The 25,370-nt window shown below is 36.0% G+C and overlaps 3 protein-coding genes and 1 non-coding gene across 7 annotated transcripts; 3 read left to right on the top strand and 1 right to left on the bottom strand.

Moving 5' to 3' along the window:
- The first annotated feature begins 1,193 nt into the window (after positions 1-1,193).
- LOC127798263 (thylakoid lumenal 17.4 kDa protein, chloroplastic) lies at positions 1,194-10,186 on the top strand. Of its 2 annotated transcripts, none has more exons than XM_052331715.1 (4): positions 1,194-1,366; positions 1,598-1,725; positions 3,015-3,261; positions 9,675-10,186. In XM_052331715.1, the coding sequence occupies exons 1-4, from the start codon at positions 1,264-1,266 to the stop codon at positions 9,896-9,898; spliced, it is 702 nt and encodes a 233-aa protein (XP_052187675.1). In that variant the 5' UTR covers positions 1,194-1,263; the 3' UTR covers positions 9,899-10,186. The 2 variants fall into 2 exon arrangements, with proteins under 2 accessions (XP_052187675.1, XP_052187676.1); XM_052331716.1 differs by having other exon boundaries at positions 1,195-1,366; positions 1,601-1,725.
- Positions 10,187-10,497: 311 nt separating this feature from the next.
- Positions 10,498-10,568, top strand: TRNAG-CCC (transfer RNA glycine (anticodon CCC)). Its single transcript has one exon. It is a non-coding gene; the product is annotated as a tRNA-Gly (tRNA).
- A 3,748-nt stretch (positions 10,569-14,316) lies between these two features.
- Positions 14,317-19,582, bottom strand: LOC127797720 (importin subunit beta-1-like). 3 transcript variants are annotated; one of them, XM_052330845.1, is made up of 3 exons: positions 19,433-19,582; positions 15,437-17,860; positions 14,317-15,345 (listed from the first exon to the last, which is right to left on the bottom strand). In XM_052330845.1, the coding sequence occupies exons 2-3, from the start codon at positions 17,851-17,853 to the stop codon at positions 15,147-15,149; spliced, it is 2,616 nt and encodes an 871-aa protein (XP_052186805.1). In that variant the 5' UTR covers positions 17,854-17,860; positions 19,433-19,582; the 3' UTR covers positions 14,317-15,146. The 3 variants fall into 3 exon arrangements, with proteins under 3 accessions (XP_052186805.1, XP_052186807.1, XP_052186806.1); XM_052330847.1 differs by lacking the exon at positions 19,433-19,582 and adding an exon at positions 19,295-19,318; XM_052330846.1 differs by lacking the exon at positions 19,433-19,582 and adding an exon at positions 18,227-19,248.
- A 462-nt stretch (positions 19,583-20,044) lies between these two features.
- LOC127797304 (uncharacterized) lies at positions 20,045-25,176 on the top strand. Its single transcript, XM_052330098.1, has 6 exons — positions 20,045-20,174; positions 20,267-20,425; positions 20,933-21,067; positions 22,660-22,770; positions 23,349-23,420; positions 24,778-25,176. The coding sequence occupies exons 2-6, from the start codon at positions 20,270-20,272 to the stop codon at positions 24,940-24,942; spliced, it is 639 nt and encodes a 212-aa protein (XP_052186058.1). The 5' UTR covers positions 20,045-20,174; positions 20,267-20,269; the 3' UTR covers positions 24,943-25,176.
- The last annotated feature ends 194 nt before the right edge of the window (positions 25,177-25,370 follow it).

Genomic DNA, 25,370 nt, shown 5'->3' with positions numbered 1-25,370 from the left:
ATAAACTTGTATTAAAAGTGTGCTTGATAATAAGAGATTATAATAGTTTTAACTACGATCAGATCTAAACTTTCTTACAAATGATCGATTTCAATTTATTTTCTTACCTAATTTATATGATTTGTAAACTATTATGCATACTTAATGAGTTTTCTAAGTATATGTTTATAAATAGTAGTTGTATATTTTGAATAATAGCAATGGTAAACAAATAGCTTTCGAACAATTTTTTTTTACTTTTTGGACTAGTAAAATAGTACAAAGAAACTCAAGTTAACTTGTAAAGTCTCATTTTATGATTTTATTTATAACTTTAGGTATACTTTAATCATCTTTAATGATTGGATAGTATTATTAATTTCTTATTTAAATTCAATAATTCTATAAGATAAGATAATATTATTTAAACATCACCAAAGTTTAATGCAATTCAAACCCATTACTTTAAATTCGCATTTTGCCCTAAATAATATAAATTAACTTACCAATTGAAATTTTGTAAATCATTTTACGATTTATACCAAAGTTAATAAATTATTTTTTAGTCAAAATATCTTTACACATATGTATGTGTATATTTATAAGCAAATATATGTATACATAATACATACAAATACATGTTCGTATATATATAAATACATACATACATATGCATGCACACATGTACACTTACATACACATACATACATAGATGTACTTATATTAAATATGTTTGTATATATATATAATTAATTTTTGAAAATTATTTGACAAAGCAAACAAATACCAAAAAATAAGACAAAAATAATTTTGTGTAAAATATTTTATATTAAAAACATTTTTACATCCAAAGAAACACCTAATTTTGAGAATAATTTTTAAGTATTGGGAAAAAAAATACCCATAAAAGGTCGAAGGGCCCGGGCTTAATCTGTGTGGGCTGCACTGCACTGTGGGCTCAATTGGATCAGCAGCATCATCCACTTAACCGAACATTGGGTTAGGCCAGTTCTCGGTATGAATAGTAAAGCAACCAAAGCCCACCTCTGTTTGGCGAATTTGCATGCCAATGGCCCAGTTTGGTTCTCGAAGCCCAAAATTATCAAATAATGTAGCCCAAAACAAATTGCTTTTGCCAAAGCAATATGCTTTGTTTGGACTTGTCAGACGTGTCCTGCCACGTGGATAAGACATGTCTGTACGTTCTCTGCAAACTCTGGATAGACCTGGGACACAAGCTGCGAGCGACTGAGAGACGCCCAAAGGCCAAAGCAATCCCTTCAAATGGCGACCCTTTCCTTTTCAATCTCCCAATACGCTCTCTCTCCTCGCTACTCTCGACGCCGTATAACGCTCCGCCCTTCTATCCGACTTGTTAATTGCTCTGGTAACATCACCGCTTTCTAGGATTATGTGTCTTACACATAGTTTTGTGGCTTGCTTGGTTGCTTTATGCTTCTTTGGTGCTTGAAGATATGTCGCAAAGAAACTTTTGCCAGTTTTGCATTGGAAGAAAAGGAGCCTTGGCGCCCTTTACTTTTTCTTTAAGATTGTGAATTTGAAATTAACTTGGGTGATTTTGGTTAACTGGTTTATCATGTGTTCGTTTGATGTACAGCAGCTTCTGGGGATGGTGACAGATTTTGGGGGAGTTCGGATGGTTTGAAGGAAGTGAGGAATGTGGCTTGTGGCATCCTTGCTGCTTGGGCAGTGACCACTGCCTACCCTGTTATTGCCGCCAATCAGGTTACTTGTAACTCTCTGTTCTTTCCTCTTGCCTTTTCTGCTTTTGTGGTGTCGGGCCATACAGGCCTCGGATGTGAAGGGGTGGGAGCTTATGATATTACTAAAGAGGCTCTAGTTGGTGTTGACTCGGGCGTAATGGGTGATCTGGTGCTTGGCCCGAATTCTCGAGACATAGGGACACCCCTTAGTTGTTGGTGTACCTATCGGGCGGCAATGAAAAGGCATCATCGGATTACCCATGCTCTTGGGTTTTCCCCTTTTACTAAGAGGAAAAAAACCTCTCATTTCTTTTGTTTTTATTTACATTCCATTTCACTTTTTTCTTTGCTCTACTGACTAATCAGTATATTATAAAGGCGGCATCTCTTCTAACTTGAAGCAATTTCTTTCTGTATCCAAACAAGTTGATGGAGGACGTCATCCAGCATCAATGTTGAACTTTCCCAGTTGTGGCATTTTAGGAGTTTTGGTTAATTGAATTTTGCTCGGATGTATTTAAAACTGAGATCATGATCTTGATTTTGCTCCATAAATAGAAGATTGGGAAAGCATTCAATCATTCTATGACTGGTTAGCTTGTAACCTCTGGATTTTTGCTATTGTCCTATTTCAAAATTGAGCTAAATAATTGTATATTTTAGAAGCTATAGTCCATTTTTGGGAGTAGTAATGAGTCATTCCTCCATTTTCATTCTTAAAGGTGGAAGTTGAGACAAAAAAGAAAAAGATAAGTATGTGATATGGATCCACCTATATTGAATTGCAGGTACAGAAATGATGTCCCTATTATTGATTGAACCAAATATGAGTCTCCCGAGGAAGATTAAGAGGAGAAATCAAAAGAGAACTTATCGAGATAGGAATTGGTACACTAAACAAGTTTAAATGTATTGATTATGAAATCATTACCCAATGGATTAATTGAATTATCTCAGGCATGTTGAAATGTATTATACCACATACTGGATGGCCTTTTGGTTGTCATATAAAACCCTTCTATTACTGATGAAAGTGTAAGTGAATATTAACAGTTTGTAACTTTCCCTTTGTTTTGGGGATTTCTTACCTGACCTTCCTATTTTTACATCGCCAGTATTGTCCTTTGTAGCTATGAGACGACCAGATCCCTCTGGAAACAACTTCCCTTCATAATTTTCAAACTGCTTCATCTTAGTTTAGCTAAATGTATCTGATGTCAGTAGCAAACAATAATGAAAACCATAACATATACTTACTAGTTTGTGATCTTATGAAAGATGCCCAGAATGAAATATGTGTTTGGTTTGCAGAGGCTGCCTCCTCTATCAACAGAGCCCAATCGATGTGAGCGTGCATTTGTTGGTAACACAATAGGTCAAGCGAATGGTGTTTATGACAAGCCAATTGATCTCCGCTTTTGTGATTACACAAATGAACAATCAAACCTGAAAGGGAAGTCTCTTGCAGCAGCACTAATGTCAGATGCCAAGTTTGATGGTGCAGATATGTCAGAAGTGGTAATGTCGAAGGCTTATGCTGTTGGAGCCAGCTTCAAGGGTAAAGCTGCCAAAACCACATTATGTTATTCTTCTTATTATTAATGGAAATCACCCACCTGACTCAGAAATCATCTATGGTCATGTTCTACTTGGGGGCTTTATTGTTTACCTGCAGTTCTATTCCAACAAAATCAAAATAATCAAAGTAATATAATCTAATTTTCCTCAAAAAGGGTGTCCTCAGTGCACAAGGCTTCCCAATTTGCGAGGATCGGGAATGGGTTTTATTTGTATATAGCTTCCTCTTCCCCCAACAAAGCTATCCCTCTCTCTCTCTCTCTTCGAGAAGCAACAAAAACATTTTATGGTTTATAGAGAGGAAAACACTATAGGTAATGGGGACAAAGGATCCACAATTTATGGGATCCCACGAATTGAGGGATCATGTGTCCATAATTTATGGGTTTGTTTTTTCCATCTTTTAGTTTGAATAATGGGAGGATTAATGGGTTATTTTATATATAAGATGTTGTAGGTTGAGTAGGTTATTGTGTGTGAAGATATCATTGTAGTTCTATTGTCTAATCATATGGTATCAGAGCCACCCACAGTCATCGTCGATTTGCCATTCTTCTAGTAGACAAGTCGGTCGCTACTGTCAAAACGCCAGGAACAGAGAAGTTTCAGCATCCGTCGTTGTCATCCTAGTGTCCGTCAACCTTCGCCCTCCACCGCTATCATTGCCTGGCCCAACGTCACCATTGCCGGCCTCGTTGCCTGGCCTAGCATCACCATTGCAGACCTTGCCGCCTTTGTTTGCAACTTTTGTGACCACCGAACATCACCACCATCGATCGGGCTTCCACGGCTACTCTGTCCATCGTCGTCGCCGACCTTTGATTGGCCAACCCTCGGAGCCTAGCCACCGTTGTAGCCGCCCTTTAGATTTGTTCACCAAGATTGGTCTTGCTCCGATCTCCCTCTCTGATGCTCCAATTGCGACACCATCACTACTGTTGGACTCGTCTCTCTCAGCCCATCCAGATCCCAGTGGTTTCGTCACTGTCAGCTGCCACCGCCATCGTCGATCGCTGCCCGTCGCCGACAATCGTTGTTGCTCTAGCGAGCTTTTGCCATTGCTCACTACTTCCATCCCGATCCTCTTCTTTGTTTGTTTGTGGTAATCTATCAGATTGTCGGCCTCAGATCTAAACCTCAATAGTCTCAGATCTGGTTTGCAGTAACGCACTGATTTCAGACCAGCTGACCATCATCGCCGACGTGGATTCCAATAACCACCATTATCAATAAAATGACCACCTCAACTTCATCCACAGTGGAATTGACCAGTATCCCGACTGTCTCCAATCCCCAATTATCCTTAGTACTCGATCATTCTGAAAATCCCTCAATACAAATCGCCTTTTATAAATTGAATGGGAGCAATTTTAGAGAATTGTATCAATCAGTATTACTTGTGATCAAGGGAAGAGGAATGGGATATTTAATAAGAGCAATGATAACACCTTCATTAGATTCTGTCATCTATAGTATATGGGAAGCAAAAAACTCAATTGCGATGGCATGGTTGATAAACTTGATGGAGCAAAGGATTGTACATATGTACCTATTCTACCAAACAACAAAAGAAGTGTGGGATGCAGTGCAAGAAATGTACTCAAACCTTGAGGATATATCACAAAGTTTTGAAATTCGTTCTAAGATTCAAAACACTCGACAATATACATTATCTGTAACCGAGTATTTTAATATGTTCTCAGAATTGTGACAACAAATCAATTTGTTTCACAATATTAAATGGAAGTGTACTGATGATGGAGTCTTATACAATAAGATGGTAGAAAAAGATCGAATATTTGATTTTTTACAAGGGCTGAATCAAGAATTTGATGACGTTCGAGGACGTATACTTGGCACAAAGCCTTTCCCTAACCTGAAAGAGGTGTTTGTTGAAGTTCGGCGAGAAGAAACAAGGAGGAAAGTGATGTCCTCTCCAGTACAATGCTCATCCATTGAAATAGCAGTCCAGGGATCTGCTTTAGCAACAAAACGAAATGAAGGATACAATCCAAAATGAACTCTTGGAAAGGACAAGCGGATGTGGTGTGAGCATTGTAAGAAGCTCAGCCATACCAAAGATATGTGTTGGGATATTCATGGCAAGCCCCTAGATTGGAAGCCACGAAGCTAGAGGAGAAAGAATGCTTGTGTGGTTGAGATAACAACTAGTGCGATCTCTCAACCATTCACAACAAAGCAGATGGAAATTCTTCGAAAACTAATGACTTCCTCATCAATTACAGATGCCTCCAAAACTGTCCCATCAACTTCTATTAGCTCTGTAGCGCTTACATCACATAAATGTATTGCTTCCTTATTTTCATGTAAAGACTCACATGATATTTGGATAGTGAACACAGGTGCTTCTGATCATATGATAAGCTTCACTACAGGATTCAATAACTATCAACCATGTAAGAAAAATGTTGGTATTATTATAGTAGATGGGTCTATGTGCACAGCAACAGGGAGAGGAGATATGGACCTCAATGGGTTGAAGTTGAATTCAGTTCTTCATGTTCCAAATCTGCAGTGCAATTTACTTTCAGTGAATAAATTAAGCAAAGATTTGAACTGTTCAGTAACATTTATCCCTTCTTGCTATAAATTTCAGGATTTTTCATCAAAGAGGGCGATTGGGAATGCTGAGGAGTGAAATGGTCTCTATTACTTGTCAGGTGTTGGTTCTCCTTCAAGACCAAAGTTACCTACTATTTTTTCCTTGTTCTCTAATTCCAAAGTTTTGTTGTGGCATCATAGATAATGTCACCCTAGTTTCTCTTATCTAAAGCATCCATACCCTCATTTGTTCATTAATAAAGATCCTTCATCATTCCAGTGTGATCATTGTACTCTTGCCAAACAAACCTGTGCACATACCTTCTACTCCATTCCATTTAATTTATAGTGATGTGTAGGGACCATCACGAGTGTTAAATTTAACTGGGGAACGAAGGTTCGTTACCTTTATTGATGACCATACCCGAGTATGTTGGATTTACTTGATGAGAGAAAAATCTAAAGTGACTACAATTTTTAAACAATTCCACAAGCTTGTTACAAATGTTTTTCAGTTATTTATTCATATTCTTCGAACAAATAATGATAGAGAGTATTTCTCCCATGAACTAAATAAATATATGTAAGAATATGGGATATTTCATCAAAGTTCATGTGCATATACTCCTCAACAAAATGGGATTGTAGAGAGGAAAAATTGTCACCTAATGGAAATTGCTTGATCCATCATGTTTGCTAGTCATGTTCCACACTCCTTTTGGGATTAAACCATTCTTACATCAGCATTTTTTATCAATCGTATTCCCTCCAAATCCTTCGATGTCGAACATCCCTCAATGCATTATTATATGTCTTTCCTTCCTCTCGGGTTCATAATTCTCTTGAACTTTGTGTGTTTGGGTGTGTGGTATTTGTCCATAATGTTCAACCCAATCGGGGCAAGTTTAATCCTAAAGCTCTCAAATGTGTCTTTCTTGGTTACTTCACCACACAAAATGGCTATAAGTGCTATCATCCTTCTACGAAACGGTTCCTGCTCTCATGTGATGTTTCCTTTGTTAAAGATCAAACCTTCTACCCCCAAGTTTCTCTCCGGGGGAGATTAATTCTCAATGAGACAAACATTGGGAACCCAATTTCTTCAAGCCCTTTCCTTCAATCTCTTCATCTTTTCCTTCCCAATCCGAATTTGTGTCCAAAAACAGTGATGATATAGGTTAAGGGGGAGAATCTAACTCTATTGACCCAAAACCAATTCTGGTTTACTCTAGAAGACCACAAATTCCAATGCAAACTCAAGAGTATGAACGGATGGTAGATCCAATTGCGACGGATAATCAAGAAGAGGATGAGAAAAATGAGCCATTTTGTGATAAAGAAGAACCTACCAATAACATTGATCTTCCGATTGCCATAAGGAAAGGGGTAAGGTCTTGTATGAGAAATTCCAAGTATCTTATATCAGATTATGTTGCATATACTAAGTTATTAGGAAATTTCAAAACCTTTATTGTGAAGATCGATAAGATTCATGTTCCTAGAAATGTTCAAGAGGCATTTCAAGATTGAAATTGGAAAAAAACTGTTTTAGAAGAGATGAAGGCATTGAATGATAAAGAGACTTAGGAGATGGTGAAGTTACTAGAAGGGAAGAAAACAGTTGACAATAAATGGATCTCCTTAGTGAAGTATAAACTAGATGGATCTATAGAACGATATAAGACAAGACTAGTAGCATAAGATTTTACTCAAACCTATGGAATTAATTATAAAGAAACCTTTGCACTAGTCGCCAAGCTTAACTCAATCAGACTTCTATTGTCTATTGCTGCTAATTTAGTTTGGAAACTACACCAGCTAGACATCAAGAATGCTTTTCTCAATGGTATATTATAGGAAGAAGTATATATGAGAGTTCCTCTTGGATTTGAAGCAAAGAGAAATCTAGACATGGTATGTAAGTTTAAAAAGACCCTTTATGGTTTGAAACAATCACCTCGGACTTGGTTTACACGGTTCAACACTGTTACGAAATATCTTGGATACAACTAAGGGCAAGCTGATCATACCTTGTTTGTGAAGAAGAATAAGTCAGGACAACAAGCAATACTCATTGTATATGTAGATGATATGGTGATCACAGGTGATGATAAAATGGAGATTGAAAATCTCAAAAAGAGACTTCAAGCTGAATTCATGGTAAAAGATCTTGGGGAACTTAGATATTTTCTTGGAATAGAGGTTGTATAAAGTCACAAAGGGCTCTTCATTTCACAAAGAAAGTACACACTTGACTTACTTAAAGAGTCAACTGGGGTATAAACCTTTTAGTATGCCCTTGGAACGTAACTAGAAGCATAAGATGTCAGATAGTGATCCTCCAATGAATAAAGAGAGCTATCAGCATTCGGTAGGAAAACTCATCTACTTATCACTCACAAGACCAGATATTGCCTTTAGTGTGAGCGTGGTAAGCCAGTTCATGCATGCTCCCACAAAAAGGCACATGGAGGCAACAAACCAAATCCTAAGGTATGTAAAGGGAAGTCCTGGCAAAGGGTTATTGTTTAAAAAGACTGGAGTCAGTGATATTGTTGGTTTTTCAGATGCAAACTGAGCAAGAGCTGTTGATGATAACAAATCAATAACAAGGTATTGCACAAAAGTTTGGGGTCATCTAGTGACATGGAGAAGCAAAAAATAGTTCATGGTTGCTCGAAGCAGTGCAGAAGCAGAGTATAGAGTTATAGCTCAAGGAACATGTGAACTCATTTAGATATAGAGGTTGATGGCAGACTTAAATATGCTAGTAACAGGTCCTATGAAGTTGTTTAATGATAGTAAATCAGCTATCAGTGTAGTCCATAATCCAATTCAACATTATTGGATGAAACATGTGAGGATTGATAGAGATTTTATCAAGACCGAGATTAAGAATGAGACTATCGCCTTGTCTTACATTTCTACCAAGTCTCAGGAAGTTGATATTTTAATCAAAGTACTTTTGAAATCAAGTTTCGATATCTGTATTTGTAAACTGGGAATGACTGACATCTATTCTCCATCTTGAGGGGGAGTGTAGATAATGGGGACAAAGGATCCACAATTTATAGGATCCCACAAATTGAGCGATCATGTGTCCATAATTTATGGGTTTGTTTTTTCTATCTTTTAGTTTGAATGATGGGAGGATTAGTGGGTTATTTTGTATATAAGATGTTGTAGGTTGAGTAGGTTATTGTGTGTGAAGATATCATTGTAGTTCTATTGTCTAATCATAAAAACCATTCCACATGAAAATGCTAATGAACTAGTTGGTGCAAGATTTGCATTTATGTCATAATGTGCTTTGTTTATCCAAGTTAATATGATTCTTGAATGCTTTTTCATTTCTTTATCCTGTAATAAAATTTTAGCTGCAATCCCTGAATGTGAAACACCAGAGCAGCAATCTCCTCTCTCTCTCTCTCTCCTCTCTCTCTCCAAGAAGAAGTAACAAGCTTATGTAATTAGCAAAAGGTAAACCTTTTTCCAGATGAAATGCTGAGGGATTAGGTGCTGTTGCAGTTCGATTGACCTCAATATGTACTTCACATTTACACACCAATTCAAGGCTTTCCTGATTTTATCCTGTAAAAAGAATGATAAAGTAGCTTCAGTTCCTGCTTGAATCTTTTCATATGGTAATGCTGAAATGCATATATTCTTACCTGTCCTATTAGGTGTTTTAGTTATCACATAGATCCATTAGAAACTTTTCTGGCCATAGAGTAATTCCAAAATCAAGCTAGCATGAATTGCTGAAATATCTATTTCTTGCTATGAATCCTGTAGCATCCATGGATACAGGCTCATCCAAATGTTTTGCAGGCGTGGACTTCTCAAATGCTGTTCTGGATCGAGTTAACTTTGAGAAAGCGAACCTTCAAGGAGCTCTGTTTAAGAACACAGTGCTGTCAGGATCTACCTTTAACGAAGCTCAGCTGGAGGATGCTGTGTTTGATGACACCATCATCGGCTACATTGACCTTCAGAAGCTTTGCAGAAACACTACCATCAATGAAGAAGGAAGAGCTACCCTGGGATGTCGATAAATTGGCTCTCATATTTATCCCACTTCTTGTTTTGTATCATCTAAATACTGAAGGCTGTGGGCTGCCTCCCATTTTATCGGATTCTTTGATGAAGTGATCATGGAGAGAAGGCAAATTGAGATTGGAGATTGGTTTTCACAGTTTTTGTATCATATTTTTGTGGGTATTTTGCTTACTGTTGTATTTATTGTCAATTGCCATTCTAACATGGGAGCTTGTTCTTGTAACCTTTTGCTTCTGCTATATCTGTACGTGAATCAAAAGAAAAGTAACAAAACTCTTGCTGAAGTTGGCTTCCTTTTTAAGTTGATTTTTTCACTGATAGATGAGAAATTATTCAATATAATTGTGATATCATGTTATTAGGCTAGTATTGTATTACAATTTAATAACAAGGTATTATGTGTTTAGATCTTGAATATTTAGCGGTTAGTCATTTAACCTATCAAAGAATCATATACTGTAGTCATATACTTAAAGATCCAAAATCTAAGCACATGATCATATCTTATTAAATTGCGAAACCACATTATCATCATTGGCATAAGCGAAGAGAAGAACAAATTCTTCAAAAATTTCCCTGGGAACGTTAACCGTCTGCGCATCTGGTGTAGTGGTATCATAGTACCCTCCCACGGTACTGACCGGGGTTCGATTCCCCGGATGCGCACGCAAATTTTGGTAGATATTTTTTATTATTATTTAAAAATAGTCATTATTTATAGAAATCTATAGTCAAATTCATATTTTTATGTTAAATTAAATGAAAAATTGCAAGTTAAAAATGTAATAGAAATAATAAAAAAAATTAGTTGTAATAATAAAAAAGTCAAGGTAGAAGAATAAAAATATAAATTGAACCTACTATACTATCCCATTAACATCTTGTTATCTGATTATTTTAATTAATATAATTAAACAAATTTCAGCATGAATGATTAATTCTACTAGTATTGTTTGATTTTCAAATTCTTAACCAATTGGATTAAGCCTTTGATTTTAGTTTTTAGCTCAAATAGTGATGCTCAAAACAATAGATGAGCGATTGAAAATTAATCTGATTGTTATGTTTTTAAAAATTCTATAAATAGGCATATCTAATTGCTTATAAAATTCAAATACGAATAAATTTGAAACAAATTCAAATTTTAAATACTTATCATTAGGGAACTTATCCTAATATAACTGTAATTTTAACAAATAATTTATTTATAAACGAATTCTACATAGAATTAATTGCAACCAAATTCTAAATTTTCAGTTTTTCATGCAAATGATAGCAATGAAAAATAATACCTTTTCACAATTATGTAAAGATATCATTTAATTATCTTTATTTATTTACATTAACATTTCAATGATAAATTGTATTTCTCACCACATTGGAATATAAAATTCTTCACAAATCAATGAATTTTTTTTGGTATTTATAGGGATTAAATCCTCCTATTCTTCAAAAATCTTGAGTGTCCTTTTGTTATTACACATAATAATCAATATGGTCCCCTTTTGCTAGGAATGCAATCATAGTGGTCCCAATTTGTTAGGGGTATTGCCATTATGGTCCTAATTTGAGACATCATTGTCAATAAACCCAATTAGTTCAGATATATTCATGCGAGGAAAGTATTGTTCTTAATTGAAGCAAAACCTCTTTTATTTAGAATTTAACATTTAAGGTGAAACTCATATTTTGTTTAAGATGAAACTTATGGAACAAAAGACAGGCAAAGCTTCTTGTCTTGACCAAGGAAGGCACTTGTTATGTTGACATGAAGCTAACTAACTTGAGGCTTATTAGGTTGAGGTTCGAGTTGTTGGTTTTTGGGATACCCCAACTAAGAATTTACTTATCACATCGATGTAAAATTTTATGATTTGACAAAGACGGATAAAATTAAGGTGAGCCTTATTATTTTAAGGTTTAAGTTTATTGTTTTTAAAAAAAATTCATTCAAAATTGAAACGAGCTAATGAACACATGATGTTCCGTCTCTCTCGACTTTATCATGGTATTACGACGTCAATGTTATAATATTATGAGTGTTGAATGTCTCTTACATTAGGTTGTGACATTGTGATTATCTATTTGCTTGTGAATAATTAAGAAATCAAAACATGAAGAATGAAGGCGACAAGATCACTTCAATTAAAATTTCTATCACCAAGTCAAAAATAAAAATAAGTAACAAACACTAGATTTTATTTCATCTTTGTTTTCGTCGTTTCATAATTTGTTTTTTTACAAACTTCTAAAGCTAAAGAATGAGTCATTTTTACTTCTTGATCATAAGAAATCCACAACCACTTCCTTTACGATTATTAAGTAAACTTTGAGTCTATGTAATAACATATAAATTATGTATGTCAGTCATTACTGTGACCTTATTTTTCAACTTTAAACTTACAAACAAAATAAAAACCCTAAAGTTAAACTTTTTGCTACCATTGTAGTCATCATCATTATCCTCCCCAACCACCTTTAACCAACAAAACTAGGTTGTCTCCCCTTTATCACTAGTCACGTCTTATCATTGCAACCCCCCTTGAAGGGCGTCGTCCCTCCAAACAAATTGAATACTACCAAGTATAGATAATTTTTTTTATTGTCGTCAATTAATTCTTCTACTATTATTGATTGAGAACTATTCATCTTTGTTGTGTTTTATTTACTCTCGCACAATCTCTTTTACTCCACCGCAAAAAATAAGAGCTCAATATGTTATTCTTTATAAATAAATTATGATCAAAACATTATTATTAAAACTCACATTCTTATATAAATTATAAAACAAAAAAACAAATATTAATGAAACATAAACAATGTGTGGGAACCCACACCACCATTAGGGCAGATGATCACATTCCGAAGAGGAGTAGTCAATGCAAGTACTTTGACATATCAGTCTTTAGGGCACAAATCAAGTGATTAACGCATGATTAAAATCATACTAGTAGGTCGTGGATTCGACTTTTTACTCTGTACAATGAGGTAAAATTTTCATCTACGATTTATCTCTTTTACTAAAATTAGAGATACGAACGATCGAAAATCGCACAAGAATAGTAATCCCAAATACTATAACATACCACTTTTGTCCCTATGAGACTTTGGTCATGTACTGGTAATTAATAATAAGAATGATGATGTAAAGTAAATGTCTAAAGTGACATTCTGAATATAATGCCAAGTGAGTACTTCTCTATCCACATTATTTAGAATTTCACTCCCTAAATCATATAGTTTCATTAATGATAGTCAATGGTCCAACAATGATGGATAAATCGACTTATTGGGCTGCCTTGTCATTGTTCTTCGTGAGCATGTTTGTCCATGCGAGGATTCTTCTGTTAATCTCCTCTTAATTAATTCAGCAGTGTTTAAGATTTACATTTTATGCAATTACCTTTCTTAATTAATTAAGTAATAGAGACTTCTAATGACTTGTTAAAAAATAATTCAGCGTTTTCAAAATGTTTCCTACCCCAAAATACCAAAAAAATATTTTCGGACTATTTTCATAATCTTAAAAATGTTCTGAGCTATTTCACAATATTAAAAATGTATTTTTGATTTGAAAATCCATTCTCTATTTTGCAACCATATTAGAGATGGAATTGATCTATTGTATCGACAATTATGTTAGAGGAAAAAAAAACTTGTGTTTATATTTATTTGAATAAATAATAAAATTTATACTTATATTTGATCGAATAAATATTTTTTATAACATTATATAAATTATATTTACAAAATGACACTTACATTTTTTTATTTGTACGTTTCTCTATATTTCTATTTCTTATTTTTTTAAATACAATTTTTCTTTTTTTATTTCATATTATATTCATTTTTTATTTTCATACAACTTAATTTGTTAATACCTTTTAAAGTAATTTTATTGTTAAAAGTACAATTTTCAATTAAGAGCTGAACACTTTTAACAACATTAAAAACATTTCCCACAATCAACTATAAACAAACCAAATCTCAAACCATCTAATAAAAAATTATTTTAATTTAAATAAAATTTTACTATCACATAAAACTTTATTATAAAGTCCTGCGGCAGGTTATCTACAGTTAGATTCAATTTTTCATTTAACTTAATGTTCCCTTTTAAATCCACAATTTAATTCTTGAACTTGGCTTCTTATCTATCAATCCATCCTTGTCCATTATTTACCATGGAAATGGAGGATAATAAGACTACAAAATATATCCACATTAGAATCAACAAGCAGCCAACAGAATTAATAAATGAGATTCCACAACAGTATCAAGAAGAGCTCTTTGGAAACAAGTTTTACTCACATTTTAAGTAAATGAAATTAAACAGCATGGTACATCAAAATCCAACTTCAGATAGGTGATGTATACAAGTAAAATTTATCATTTTACTTGAAAGCTCAAGCCAGACACAAATACGTACATTCCTCATATAAGTGATTGTTTAATCCCCTTAGACTCTTGACTAATATAATAAAAAAAATTAAAAGAAAAAGAAGGTAGCAAATATGGTTTCATGAATGCAGTTTGCTTCAATGAATTGCCTAATGGCTAATGCTAAAACAGGTGAGAAGAGAGATTGTGAAGATCCTGAGATGTAATAACGCCAACAGAGCAACCTGTTGAGCATAAAATAAAACAATATGCAACCTGACCATTACAGACAAGACTCTAATGACTTGAGGAGACAATGCAAGACAAAGACCAGCCCACAAAAAAAAACAAAATGAGGCTTCAAAAACATGTAAAATGAACAAACACGGGATGAGAACTCGGCGGGTGGGGGTGGTTTTGACTCCTCTCGAGTGTTGCGAGAACCAAACCGGCTGGCTGGCTGGCCGTTTTCAGACGTCTTTCCATGCCTTCAATTAGTTGGAGAAGACGGCAGCATCAGGACCAAAAGAGGTTTTTGTTCTCAAGATGACATCCCAGATATGAGAGAGCAATGAAAAATCAATCCCCAAGCGGCCCAACTTGCTTCTCAGTTAAGGATTTGACCCCCACCATTTTGGAGAAGCCTCCGCTGCCGGACCCCCTGACAACTGAAAAATGCATGCAAAACACGACCCGATGGTGCTGATGCAAGAGTTAGTGACAACTTGAAGATCAGTTACTCCTCTTGTCCTGACAATGGTGACAACCCGACTCGGTGAATGCAAATCCCGGACCCTGACTTGACACGACCATATGCATGCAGGGGCTTCAAAAAGGAAAACTATGTACCAGGTGGCAGCAGCCTCAAACAGAAATTGCACGGCTGATTGCCAGCTTGGCCCATTCAGCAGATTCCTTAATCAAATGGTCCTCTGAGGACAAGCATTCATTTAAGAAATCTTTGCTCGATAGAGATTGCTGAATTAAAGAACCAGCATTATTTCCCAGAGTATCTGCTAGATCTCCAAGGACCCCTATCGCAGTTTTCATCACCACATCATCCCTGAGAATAGATAGATAAGCAAGCATCAGAATCAATGAAGTATATATTTTAACCAAATATTACAGCAAAAAAAAATTAAATGAGAACTCACATGTCTTTTGCCATGTAAATGCTATCCAGGAACTGGAGGATGTGAGGTGCATAAGGAATCAACAGCTGAGTTTTAGGAGAATTTTTAAAGCCTTGAAATATCCCCGAATATGCCTCCAATATCCCATTTCTCAAAAGATTGGTGTACTCTGTCATTTCATCATCAGCACCAGATGTATGAGCAGACAACTCTGCTGCACTCTGAAGCATCGGCATAGCATACATCAAGTACTTCTCAAAATTCTCTCCTATAGCCAGTGCTATGTCACCAAAGCATGAAAAGATGGGAGGCTTAACAGAGCGGTGTAATTGGTTACTTGACAGGTCCTTGAGAAGCTGTGTCATAATCCCGTCACAGTAAGGCAATATCTTGTCCTCCAATGCCCTGCATATATCACCGACCACACCAACTGTGACAGCACAAACTTGGTATTCCTCAAAATTTTGAAGACCCATTTCCAAGTACTTGTAAAATTCTGGCATGTACTTTGCAAAGTCTGCCCCAGTAGCATAGGCAAGGGCTCCAATGGCAAGCATTGCCTCCTCATGTACAGTAGCATTCCTACAAGCAAAAACCCTGAGGAAGAGATTCATGATCTGATCCACATACTGCATGAAGGCATACTTGGTTGTCTCTGATGATCCTAGCTTCTGAATAATAACCTGTAAGCACCCACAAAGAAGGCCTTGTAGTTCATTCTGCTTCTCCCGCTCATCAGACGAAAGCTTTTGTGCCTCAAGAGTCTGGTGAAGCTCCATCATAATGACAGGAACTAGTTGCAATACCATGGGAGCAGTTTCATCTGTTGAACACCTCACCACTTCATTCAAGGTCTCATATGCAGCAGTTCTTAATCGTGATTCCCCAGCATCTTCCCTGTGAGTAACAGTGAGAAGGGACTGAACGGTTTCCTGGAAATATGGAGTAAGGGGAGAGGATGATCCCACATCCTCATAACCTTGGGCGAGGAAATAAAGTGCACCACAGGCTTTCTCAGCAACATTAGGGGCATCCTTCATGCTCTGAAGTAAAACAGTGACAATCTGTTGACAGTTTGCCTGAGTTATTATAGGCGTCTCAATGGTTGAACCATGTAAGAATTCAAATATTCTTCCAAGAGTCCAAGCTGTTGTGTCCTTTACATGGTTACTTGGATCCTTAGATAAGGCATTGAGCATGAAATTTAGAGCAACATTAACAATAGGCATTAACTTGTCTGGTGATGGCCCCTCCAGGATGGAACCAAAGGCATAAGTAGCTGCCTCCCTTTGCCTCCAATGAGGTCTTGATATGTTCTCTTCAATGAATGGCAACACAAGTGGGACAATATCATCTCCTACAGTCCGTGCAACCAAGCCTAAGCATGTACCACCAGCCATGGCGAGATTCCAAGCCCCTTCATCCTGATCCTGATCCTCCTCCTGCTTAAGAAGTGTCTCCAACAGCATAGGAACAAGGGCAGGGAGTGCCTGTTTGATGAAGTAGAAGCAGGTAATGTCCGAGGTCCCTGTGAGATCTCCCCCGTATTCTTCTAAGATGTCTATCTCCTCATCACAGACTGAACTCCAGAACTCAATAGCCTGAAGAGCCACAGGTTCCTCATCTTCTCTCACAGCCTTTGCTGTTATGTTAAAGATATCCTGAATGTAAGGAGCTAATTTATCATAATACATCGAAGATATGGAGACTAAACACTCAAAAGCTGCTTGCCGAATCTTCACTTCTGCAGATAGAGTTGCCTCACAGACAACTCTCATGATATAATCACGTTCCATATTATTGCTAAAGTTTGCCTGGGCAAAGCCCAGAGCATTACCTAATGCTCTGGTAGCAGCAAGCCTGACATCATTATTGACTTCTGATGCATTCATTCCCTGGACCACAGCTGTGAGTATTTTATTTACTTGATCTTGATCTATAGCATCTGGCGAAACCTCTTCACACAAGTAGCCCAGAGTATCTAAAGTGGCTTGCTTTACATGATCTGGAAGCTGGTGAATGTTTGACAGGAGTGCTGCTACTAGCTCAGGCCACTGTTTCTGGGGCAGCTCAATGCCTGCTACCTTTGCGATGACTTGTGATGCAGTTGACCTAGCATCAGGAACAGGAGAAGAAAGGGTCTGCAATAAGCATGTCTTAATCTGGTTCTTTACAGGCATGTCCAATGACAACCATCTTTGGACAAGCTCAAACTTTCTATGTTGTTCCTTGGCATCTAAGGCATTCTTAAGGATCAAACCTGCTAATTTACGACTATCTACAGGCTTCTCATTGTTAGCTAGCTCTCCTGAGAGAGATAACAGGAAACCTGGAAGATTTTGCTCCTGAAACTGTTTCAAGGTTTCTTCTGCATGCTTCCGCACAGCTCCATCCACAGATTGTGCATTCAAAAGAACCTGGGTAACCTCCATGGCCATGCCTTATCTGATGGTATAAAATGATCTTACAAGTTAGGGGCATACAAGGATGCAATTCAGGACAAATTTAACTAGAACTGAAAATCATATCTCAAATCTCTATTAGGTGTTTAAAAAATGAGGAAACAAAAATATACAGAGCCAACACAACTTGAGTGAAAGACAGCAAGTTACAAAATTATATGGAAAACAAAAAGTATTGTAGCTCATTATTGAGAATAACATATTGAAGAGACAATCATTCAAACAATCAAGCAGTGTGGTGACCGCAACCTGAATTGGTGTGTGCTACTCCCACATTAGAGATTACATGAAAACACATTCGAGCATATAAGTAAGAGCAGCAAACTCAAAATGCCAATTATTTAGCTACCTTTTTGAGCCAATTCTTGTGGTACCCAAATGACAACTCCTTAGCTGCCTTTTTGGGTTAACTTCTGCAATCGCTACTCATATAAGAAAACTGATCTCAACTCATTTTTGCATATTAGAGCCCCACACCAAGACTTCGAATGGAGACACAAGTAAAACCTGTGAATCCAAGTGACAACTCCTCAACTAGCCATTTTCAAAGAGGGCCACAGTTTCCTTCACAGAAGTAGAACCAACACTTGCAAATTATCACAAGGGCTCAAGATTAATTGTAGAGTCAATGATGTAGCAAAATATAAACAGTGCCAGCACTAGACAATGGTCAATTTCATGTTTGCACTGGCCATTGCGGTAAGCTTTGACATTGGCAAGCCAATGTCCTGGTGGCATATGATCTTTGTCTTTGCAAAGACGACAAAGATTAAACAAAGAAAATTTATCAAAACAACCTAAAGACCATCATTCCGACGTCGATAGTCTTTTAGGGAAGCTTTGGTAATAACAACCTAAAGTTAACATGAGATATCGCTTCTAGGATTGGTCACCGTTGCAACAAGCGCCGTTTTTTCAGTATATATTTTTAGGAAAACAACAATATTGCAGTTATGTACAGGCAATTTCACAAGTCCCTGGAAGCAAATTGTTGAAGATCTGAGGTTATGAATATCAAATACCACACACAACCTATCAACAAGACAAACCCAAAATCCAACCTTTCCCGTTAAAGTGCAAACTCAAACAGAATAGTAGTTGATGCTTAACCCAAGGCGAAAGTCGTATTTACCAAACAACAGGTGAAAGTCCAATACGTGACAAATCAAGCAAAACCACAAGAACAATAGGGTATTCCAGTAAGAACTCACAGCAAACCACTGAAAGCCCTAATTTCACAACACCAACATCTGCACAACTCGTCCATCTAAACTGGTAGAGCTCAAATTCCCACAAAATTACCGATTCAAACAGCCGATCCAATGACATTCACCGATCAATGAACGAAACCCACAAAAGCTCAAAATCCAAATACGATCACAATACCAAAAAAATCCAAAAAAAAAAAAAAGCGAACCTGGCGCAGCTTAAAGCATCACAAAGCAAATCGAATCAGTAAACAACAGATCCAGCATGGAAATCAGCATACGAGACCAAATCAAACGAAAACTGAGCAACAACAAGAATGATTGAGGAAGGGCGACGCTGAAATTACCTGAAAAAGCAGAAGCAAAGCGGCGCTAAACTCTACAGGGATAGAACACGAGAATAAAAAGCTGGACTTGAATGGAAAAACCGATATCTATTTTTCCCCAATATATTATATTATTTTATTGATTCGATTGTCTGTAGACAGAGTACACCGTAGCCTTCGTACACTGTGAATCAAAACCGTCGATCTTCCCAGTTTATCATAAACATCGCAGATCTGATTAATCTAATTTGTAGAGTTTAAGGATTATATTTTCTTTTTTTAAATTAAAAATTTATATTTATAGCTCTCAAACAATTACATTTCTTTTTATTTATAATTTTTATTCACTTTAATTAGTTTTATTAATTAGACAACTGATATAATTAAGTATTTTAAAAATAATTTAAACCAAATTCTAAATTGACAAAATAGTGTTTGATTTAATGTTTAATTATATTTTGAATGAATACTAAGTATTTAACCAACAATAATATTTACCGAGAGATTTAAATAAATTTCAAAATATTATTTAAATGAATTTACAAATTAATCACTAAATATATTAATTTATTTACACCACTGATATTCATTCAATTTCATTATTAACTCTATCTCTCATAATTCATTTAAAAATCTCTCTCTCTCTCTCTCTCTCCCATAAACCCTTCCCTCCTGAAGTTGCAGATTCGGGAGAAGTGTAGTATAGAATCGCCTCTCGCTCCGCCGCCGTCGGTTGCCGTCGCCTCCGCCGTTGATATTATCGGTGAGCTATTCATCTCCACTTCTCTGCCTGATCTCTCGCTTAGGGTTTCAGTGAAAAAGTTGTCAATTCTTACTATGGTTTGTAATGGATAGAGAATGGCCTACATTCAGTATGGTAGAAATATCCTCCGCCAGGTGAAGACTGTCAAAGACCATACGTTCCTTCGGGGCTCTGATCGGATGTTGCACCATCCGTTGCTATATGCTGGTCAAGGTGTTAGATACAGAAAATTGGAAGTCATTCTCACGACGGTGAGTTCGTTTTGAATGCTTTTCACGTCTGTTTCTGTTCACTTATGTTTGGAACTTGAATTTATGGAGGAAAATGAAAATGAAAGGTTAATGATCGGAAAAGAAGAAGAAGGAATTGAAAAAAAAAAAAAAAAATAGTCATTTGTTATTGTTGTATTAGAAAATGAGAATACAATGAAGGGTAGGGTATGTATAAAAAACAGTAAACTTTTTTTTAGTTTGGTTATAAAAAATTATATTGTCGGGGGGGGGGCGCATTGGAGAAGAAAATGGAGGAATGAACTTTGATTTATTTATTTTTTTGTTGGTTAGAAAATGACATAATTGATATTTATCCAGAATTATTTTTTCTTTTCCCTGTTTTTGGTTTCTTTATGATTGTTACGGATGCGTATTCCATGAGAAATCCTGTCTTTCTGTAAATCCTAGTTCCGTATGTACCATTCAAGTTTCCAACTTTGATTTTTGTTTGACAATCAGTTGTTCTGATAGTTTTGATGCACGCAGACAATAGACAAGCTAGGCAAAGCTGGAGAGACAGTGAAGGTTGCTCCTGGTTATTTCCGTAACCATCTCATGCCCAAGTTGCTTGCCGTTCCAAATATTGACAAATTTGCTCATCTCATTAGGGAGCAGCGCAAGGTGATTCTATGCTGGATGCATCTAAATCACATTTAAATTCTGGTTGTGTTTATATGTGCATAATAGTCTTATATATTTCCCTTAAAAAAATCCTGTACAGGTGAATCTCCTTTATCTGAAGGATTATTTGTTTACTAATTTATAGCTGATTGCACTATTGTACTAGGTTTTTTTTTCTTTTTTTTGAAAATTTCCAGTGAAAATAGGTATCAATCTTTGATTACCTTTCTGATGCTCTCTACAGGAATGGATTTTGGTTTTCTATTAATATTGTATGATTAGATTTTCCAGTCTGACATTCACAATTGAACAAACTACTGATACGTAGCAGTTTTGATACAAGCAAGTTTGAAGTTTACATCACTTTGATTGTATTATACTATGTTACATGGTTAAACAATAAATGTTCATTTAGATGTCTATCAGAATAAAGCAAAGTAGCTTTTTTCTGCTTACAACTCCTCTAGCAATTTGTTCAACTTGAAGCTGCAGATATTACCAATGGCAAGTGTTTAGGTTTTTCCCTGGTGGGAAAAAGATGGAACATGAAAAGGTATATGCTCACACCCCAGGAGAGGGAACTTCCACTCTAACTCTCACTGGGGTTTATTTCATCCACAAATTCAATGTTGTTGACCAACTGATAAGGCTGATCATCATTTTTCTATTACATTATTTTTCTTGCTGTAAGTCATGGGTATAAAATTCATTTTTTGATTGAGGAAAGTAGGAAAATATCTCTTTTGGTGACATCTTAATAACATTTTTTATCCCTAATAAAAATGTATCTGTATTTGCATTGGTAGTGACAAAAGTCTGTAAAATTCGAAATGGCCATGGATTGGGTTTGGATCAGGGATCCTCTCCCCTGTCCCTGACTCCCTGTGTCCGTGTTCCCCTATTGCCTATGTCCTCATCGAGTAATGTATTTATTTCTCCATTTCCATCCCTGTCAAGTAAGATACCTATTATTTGATCAATTTATATAAAAAATAATAATAATTCATGTCTAAAAATGATATGTATTCTATATTATATGTTTTTCCCACCATATGGATGTACTACATCTCCGTTACTACTAAAATTTAAAAAATAAAATAATGTATTAATAAATAAAGTAGATTTGAAGAGTCAAAAGTTAAAACTAAAAGTTTAAAAATAGAATATCATTTATAAAGTGCCAGAGGTCAACTTTGACAGTGAGAAAGATTATAATGAAAAGTTAAAAAAAAAAAATTGGATAGAAACTCATATATCTGGATAGGAAAATGGGATTTTGTGTAAATCTAATAAAATAAAAGTCACTTGAAATTATATGTTGGTTGGAGACCTTGTATCCCTCCCTCCGACTGACAATTTTTTTTCCTCCTCCATACCCGCCCCATTTGGAAATTTATGTGGCAAGTTTGGGAGGCACCTTTGTCATTCCTATATAAAATGTTAGTTTCCCTATGTGTGGGTGCATGCTATGCTTGTATGCGCATTCTGCATTGCTTATGATGTTACAGCTGTGTTTCTTTTGGGTCATTCTCCTGATAGGTTTGTTGAATGTAATTGTGATCTACTGAATCTATACTTGTCGCTTTGATTAGATTTACCAACCTAAAGAAGTTGAAGAAGAGGTTAAAGAAGTTAAAAAGGCAGATGAAGATGAGTTCAACGAAAATCAGACAGCAGCAAAAAGGCTTGATAATGCTAAGCTGGTTTGTCACCTATCTTCTACATTTTTTTTTTCCTTTTATTTCTCTGAAATGGAATTTTAATTGTCATTCGTTGAATACTTTATCCCATCATTCCTTTGCTAGAGGGTTGTGTTAGGAAGGGCATCCAAAGGGAAAATTTGAACTTTTAGAAGTCAATTGACACTATGAATGTCGTACTGACCCTAATTTGGTGGATAGGGTGCAGTTGATGATAGTGATTCATTCAATACTTTACCTCTAAATTTTATCATTATTTTTATAAGTGAAACAGGATATTATATTATGGTTGATCTAGGTAATGAAAACGCTTATCATGCTTCACTGTCAAAGTGAAAAAGGTCTGGATATCTAGCTGCCATTTGTCCAAAAGTTGGTTCTGATAAGGCATCTGATAATTTTGATCTTCTTGAAAAGTTTGTAATATCATGAATGACAATTTATTTTTTATATGATGGTTTATGAATGACAATTGCATTCTCGTTTTTGGAAGCTTGATATGCTCTCTAATATAGAGAAACAAATGTTGATAACCTATTGGTAATGTGGCCTGTAAATATGTTTTTGTCCATTTTTAACAGGTTTTGAGAAGGTTCACCGGTGTTGATAATGAGTTGCGTTCACCTGTGACAAAAGATGAACTTGTTGCTGAGGTATGGTTTTGCTATTCTGTCCATATTTTCTGAAGCTTTTGTATTTCTCGTCTCATGAAAAAAAAAATATGATTCTTTTTTCTTTGAGCACCTGGTTGTTTGAACTTCCCATAAATTTGAACTCAGCAATATGGGTTTGGAAAGTACAACTGTGAAATCAAGGTTGGAGAGTCATCTTTAAAAAATCTGATGTCATGAATGCAACAAATCGGTGTGGTTTTCATGGTGATGCTGGTGGTGGTACTGTTATAGCATCTCATATTCTGTAATAGCAATATTTGGCAGTTATGGTCTAATGTAGCATATGGCAAGGATATTTTACCTGGCAAGGTGGTGGTGATAGTAGTGATAGGGTTGCTTTTGGTGGTTTTTAGGTGGAGAAGTTGGATATGACTTTTCTTCCGTTTTTCCCTTTCTGAAATGTGTCATCACTATTTTCTTTTGTGACATCTAAGCCACTTTTGGTGGCAGTTTCTTTGTTGGAGCAGGCATTGGCAGTGTCTTTGCAACATAACAACCCATTTGTCTGTTGAGTCGGTTATAAATGATACATTCCTCCTTATATGTGTTAAGCCCAATGGAAAATAAATTCTATTTTGCATTTAGATAGAGGGATTTCAAATTCTGTTATTTTAAATAGTAGATTTTCCAAATGCTTCTAACAATTAACATAACCAAACAATGGTGATTTGGGATTTCAAATTCTAAAATGACAAGTGACAAGGTCAAATGACCCTATAAAAATGCAATTGGAATTGCCAACATAAAAAGTTCTTTACTTGTATGATTTTATATAGGACTTGATACAATGGCCTTAATTCTATCTTTTGTGGGAAGTAAATTAGACTTCTTTGGTTCTTGCCATGCAGATCCTGAATTAATTTCAAGGCATTCACATCCTCCCTTACAGTCTCAATTTACTTAAATTTTAGCATTGCTCTTGTCATTGGGTCCAACTTGCATCACTCACTGCACATAATACTGCATTGGCAGTGTCTGTTCACAATCTGGTTTTTGACCTTTTGATTTGTGGGAAACTGATTAGGATATGTGTTATTACAAAGACAATTTCATCTGAATTTCTCTGCTCGTTTTCTGTATTATAAAAAAAAACTATACTACTATTAAAGATTCTGGACAAGGGGATGGTTGGTCAGAAGCACGTGTTCTATATTTCAACTATGTTTCTTGCTTGATGGTTGAGTTCCAAGAATGAAGATTTTCCTTTTACATATTGTGGCTAGAAATGAGGTGTCTCGACGGGATATCAGACCTGCCCAGTGTTCTATATTGGTTTAATCCTTGCTGTTGGATATTCTCTTCGATTTCTACTGATTGGGTTCTTTTTCTATATCAGGTAGCGAGGCAACTTTTTGTGGAAATGAAACCTGAAAACTTGCATCTCCCAACTCCTTTGTCGGCTTTGGGAGAGTTTGAGGTGCCACTCCGCTTGCCAAAGTCTATTCCTTTGCCACAGGGAAAAGTCCAATGGACCCTTAATGTTAAAATCCGGCGGAAATGAACAAAAGTCCCTTTTTCTTGCTGTAATTTTTATGGTTTTGGTGCCTACTTGGATGACAGATTTGGCCTTAGTTTAGTCCTAAACGGAGCCGTGTATTGCACCCTATTTGGGAACACCCAAAATTTTGTATTCTTACCAAAGATGTAGTTGTCCGCCCAGTTGAGTGCAAGAGTGTTGGATTTGTTCCTAAATACTGTGCCAATAATCCCAATGATGATCCTTAATATTCACACAGAGTTTCACGTAGTTGTGCCATTAAGCTGAGGTGCCGTGTGTTTAGAACAGTCTCCCTGCGTTCTTACTGTCGTTGTTTCCTAGGAAACCAAGGTTGAGCTTAATTGATGGCTCCTTGTGATACTTCTGTACTTAGATTTTCACGAAAAATGAAATAAATAAGAGTTGTCAAATTTTCAAAATATGGCAACCTC

This window comes from Diospyros lotus, chromosome 3 (genome assembly GCF_014633365.1).
Source record: "Diospyros lotus cultivar Yz01 chromosome 3, ASM1463336v1, whole genome shotgun sequence".
Classification (NCBI taxonomy): domain Eukaryota; kingdom Viridiplantae; phylum Streptophyta; class Magnoliopsida; order Ericales; family Ebenaceae; genus Diospyros; species Diospyros lotus.
The sequence above is the reverse complement of the archived record's forward strand: the minus strand, read 5'-3'. Positions and strand labels throughout refer to the sequence as shown.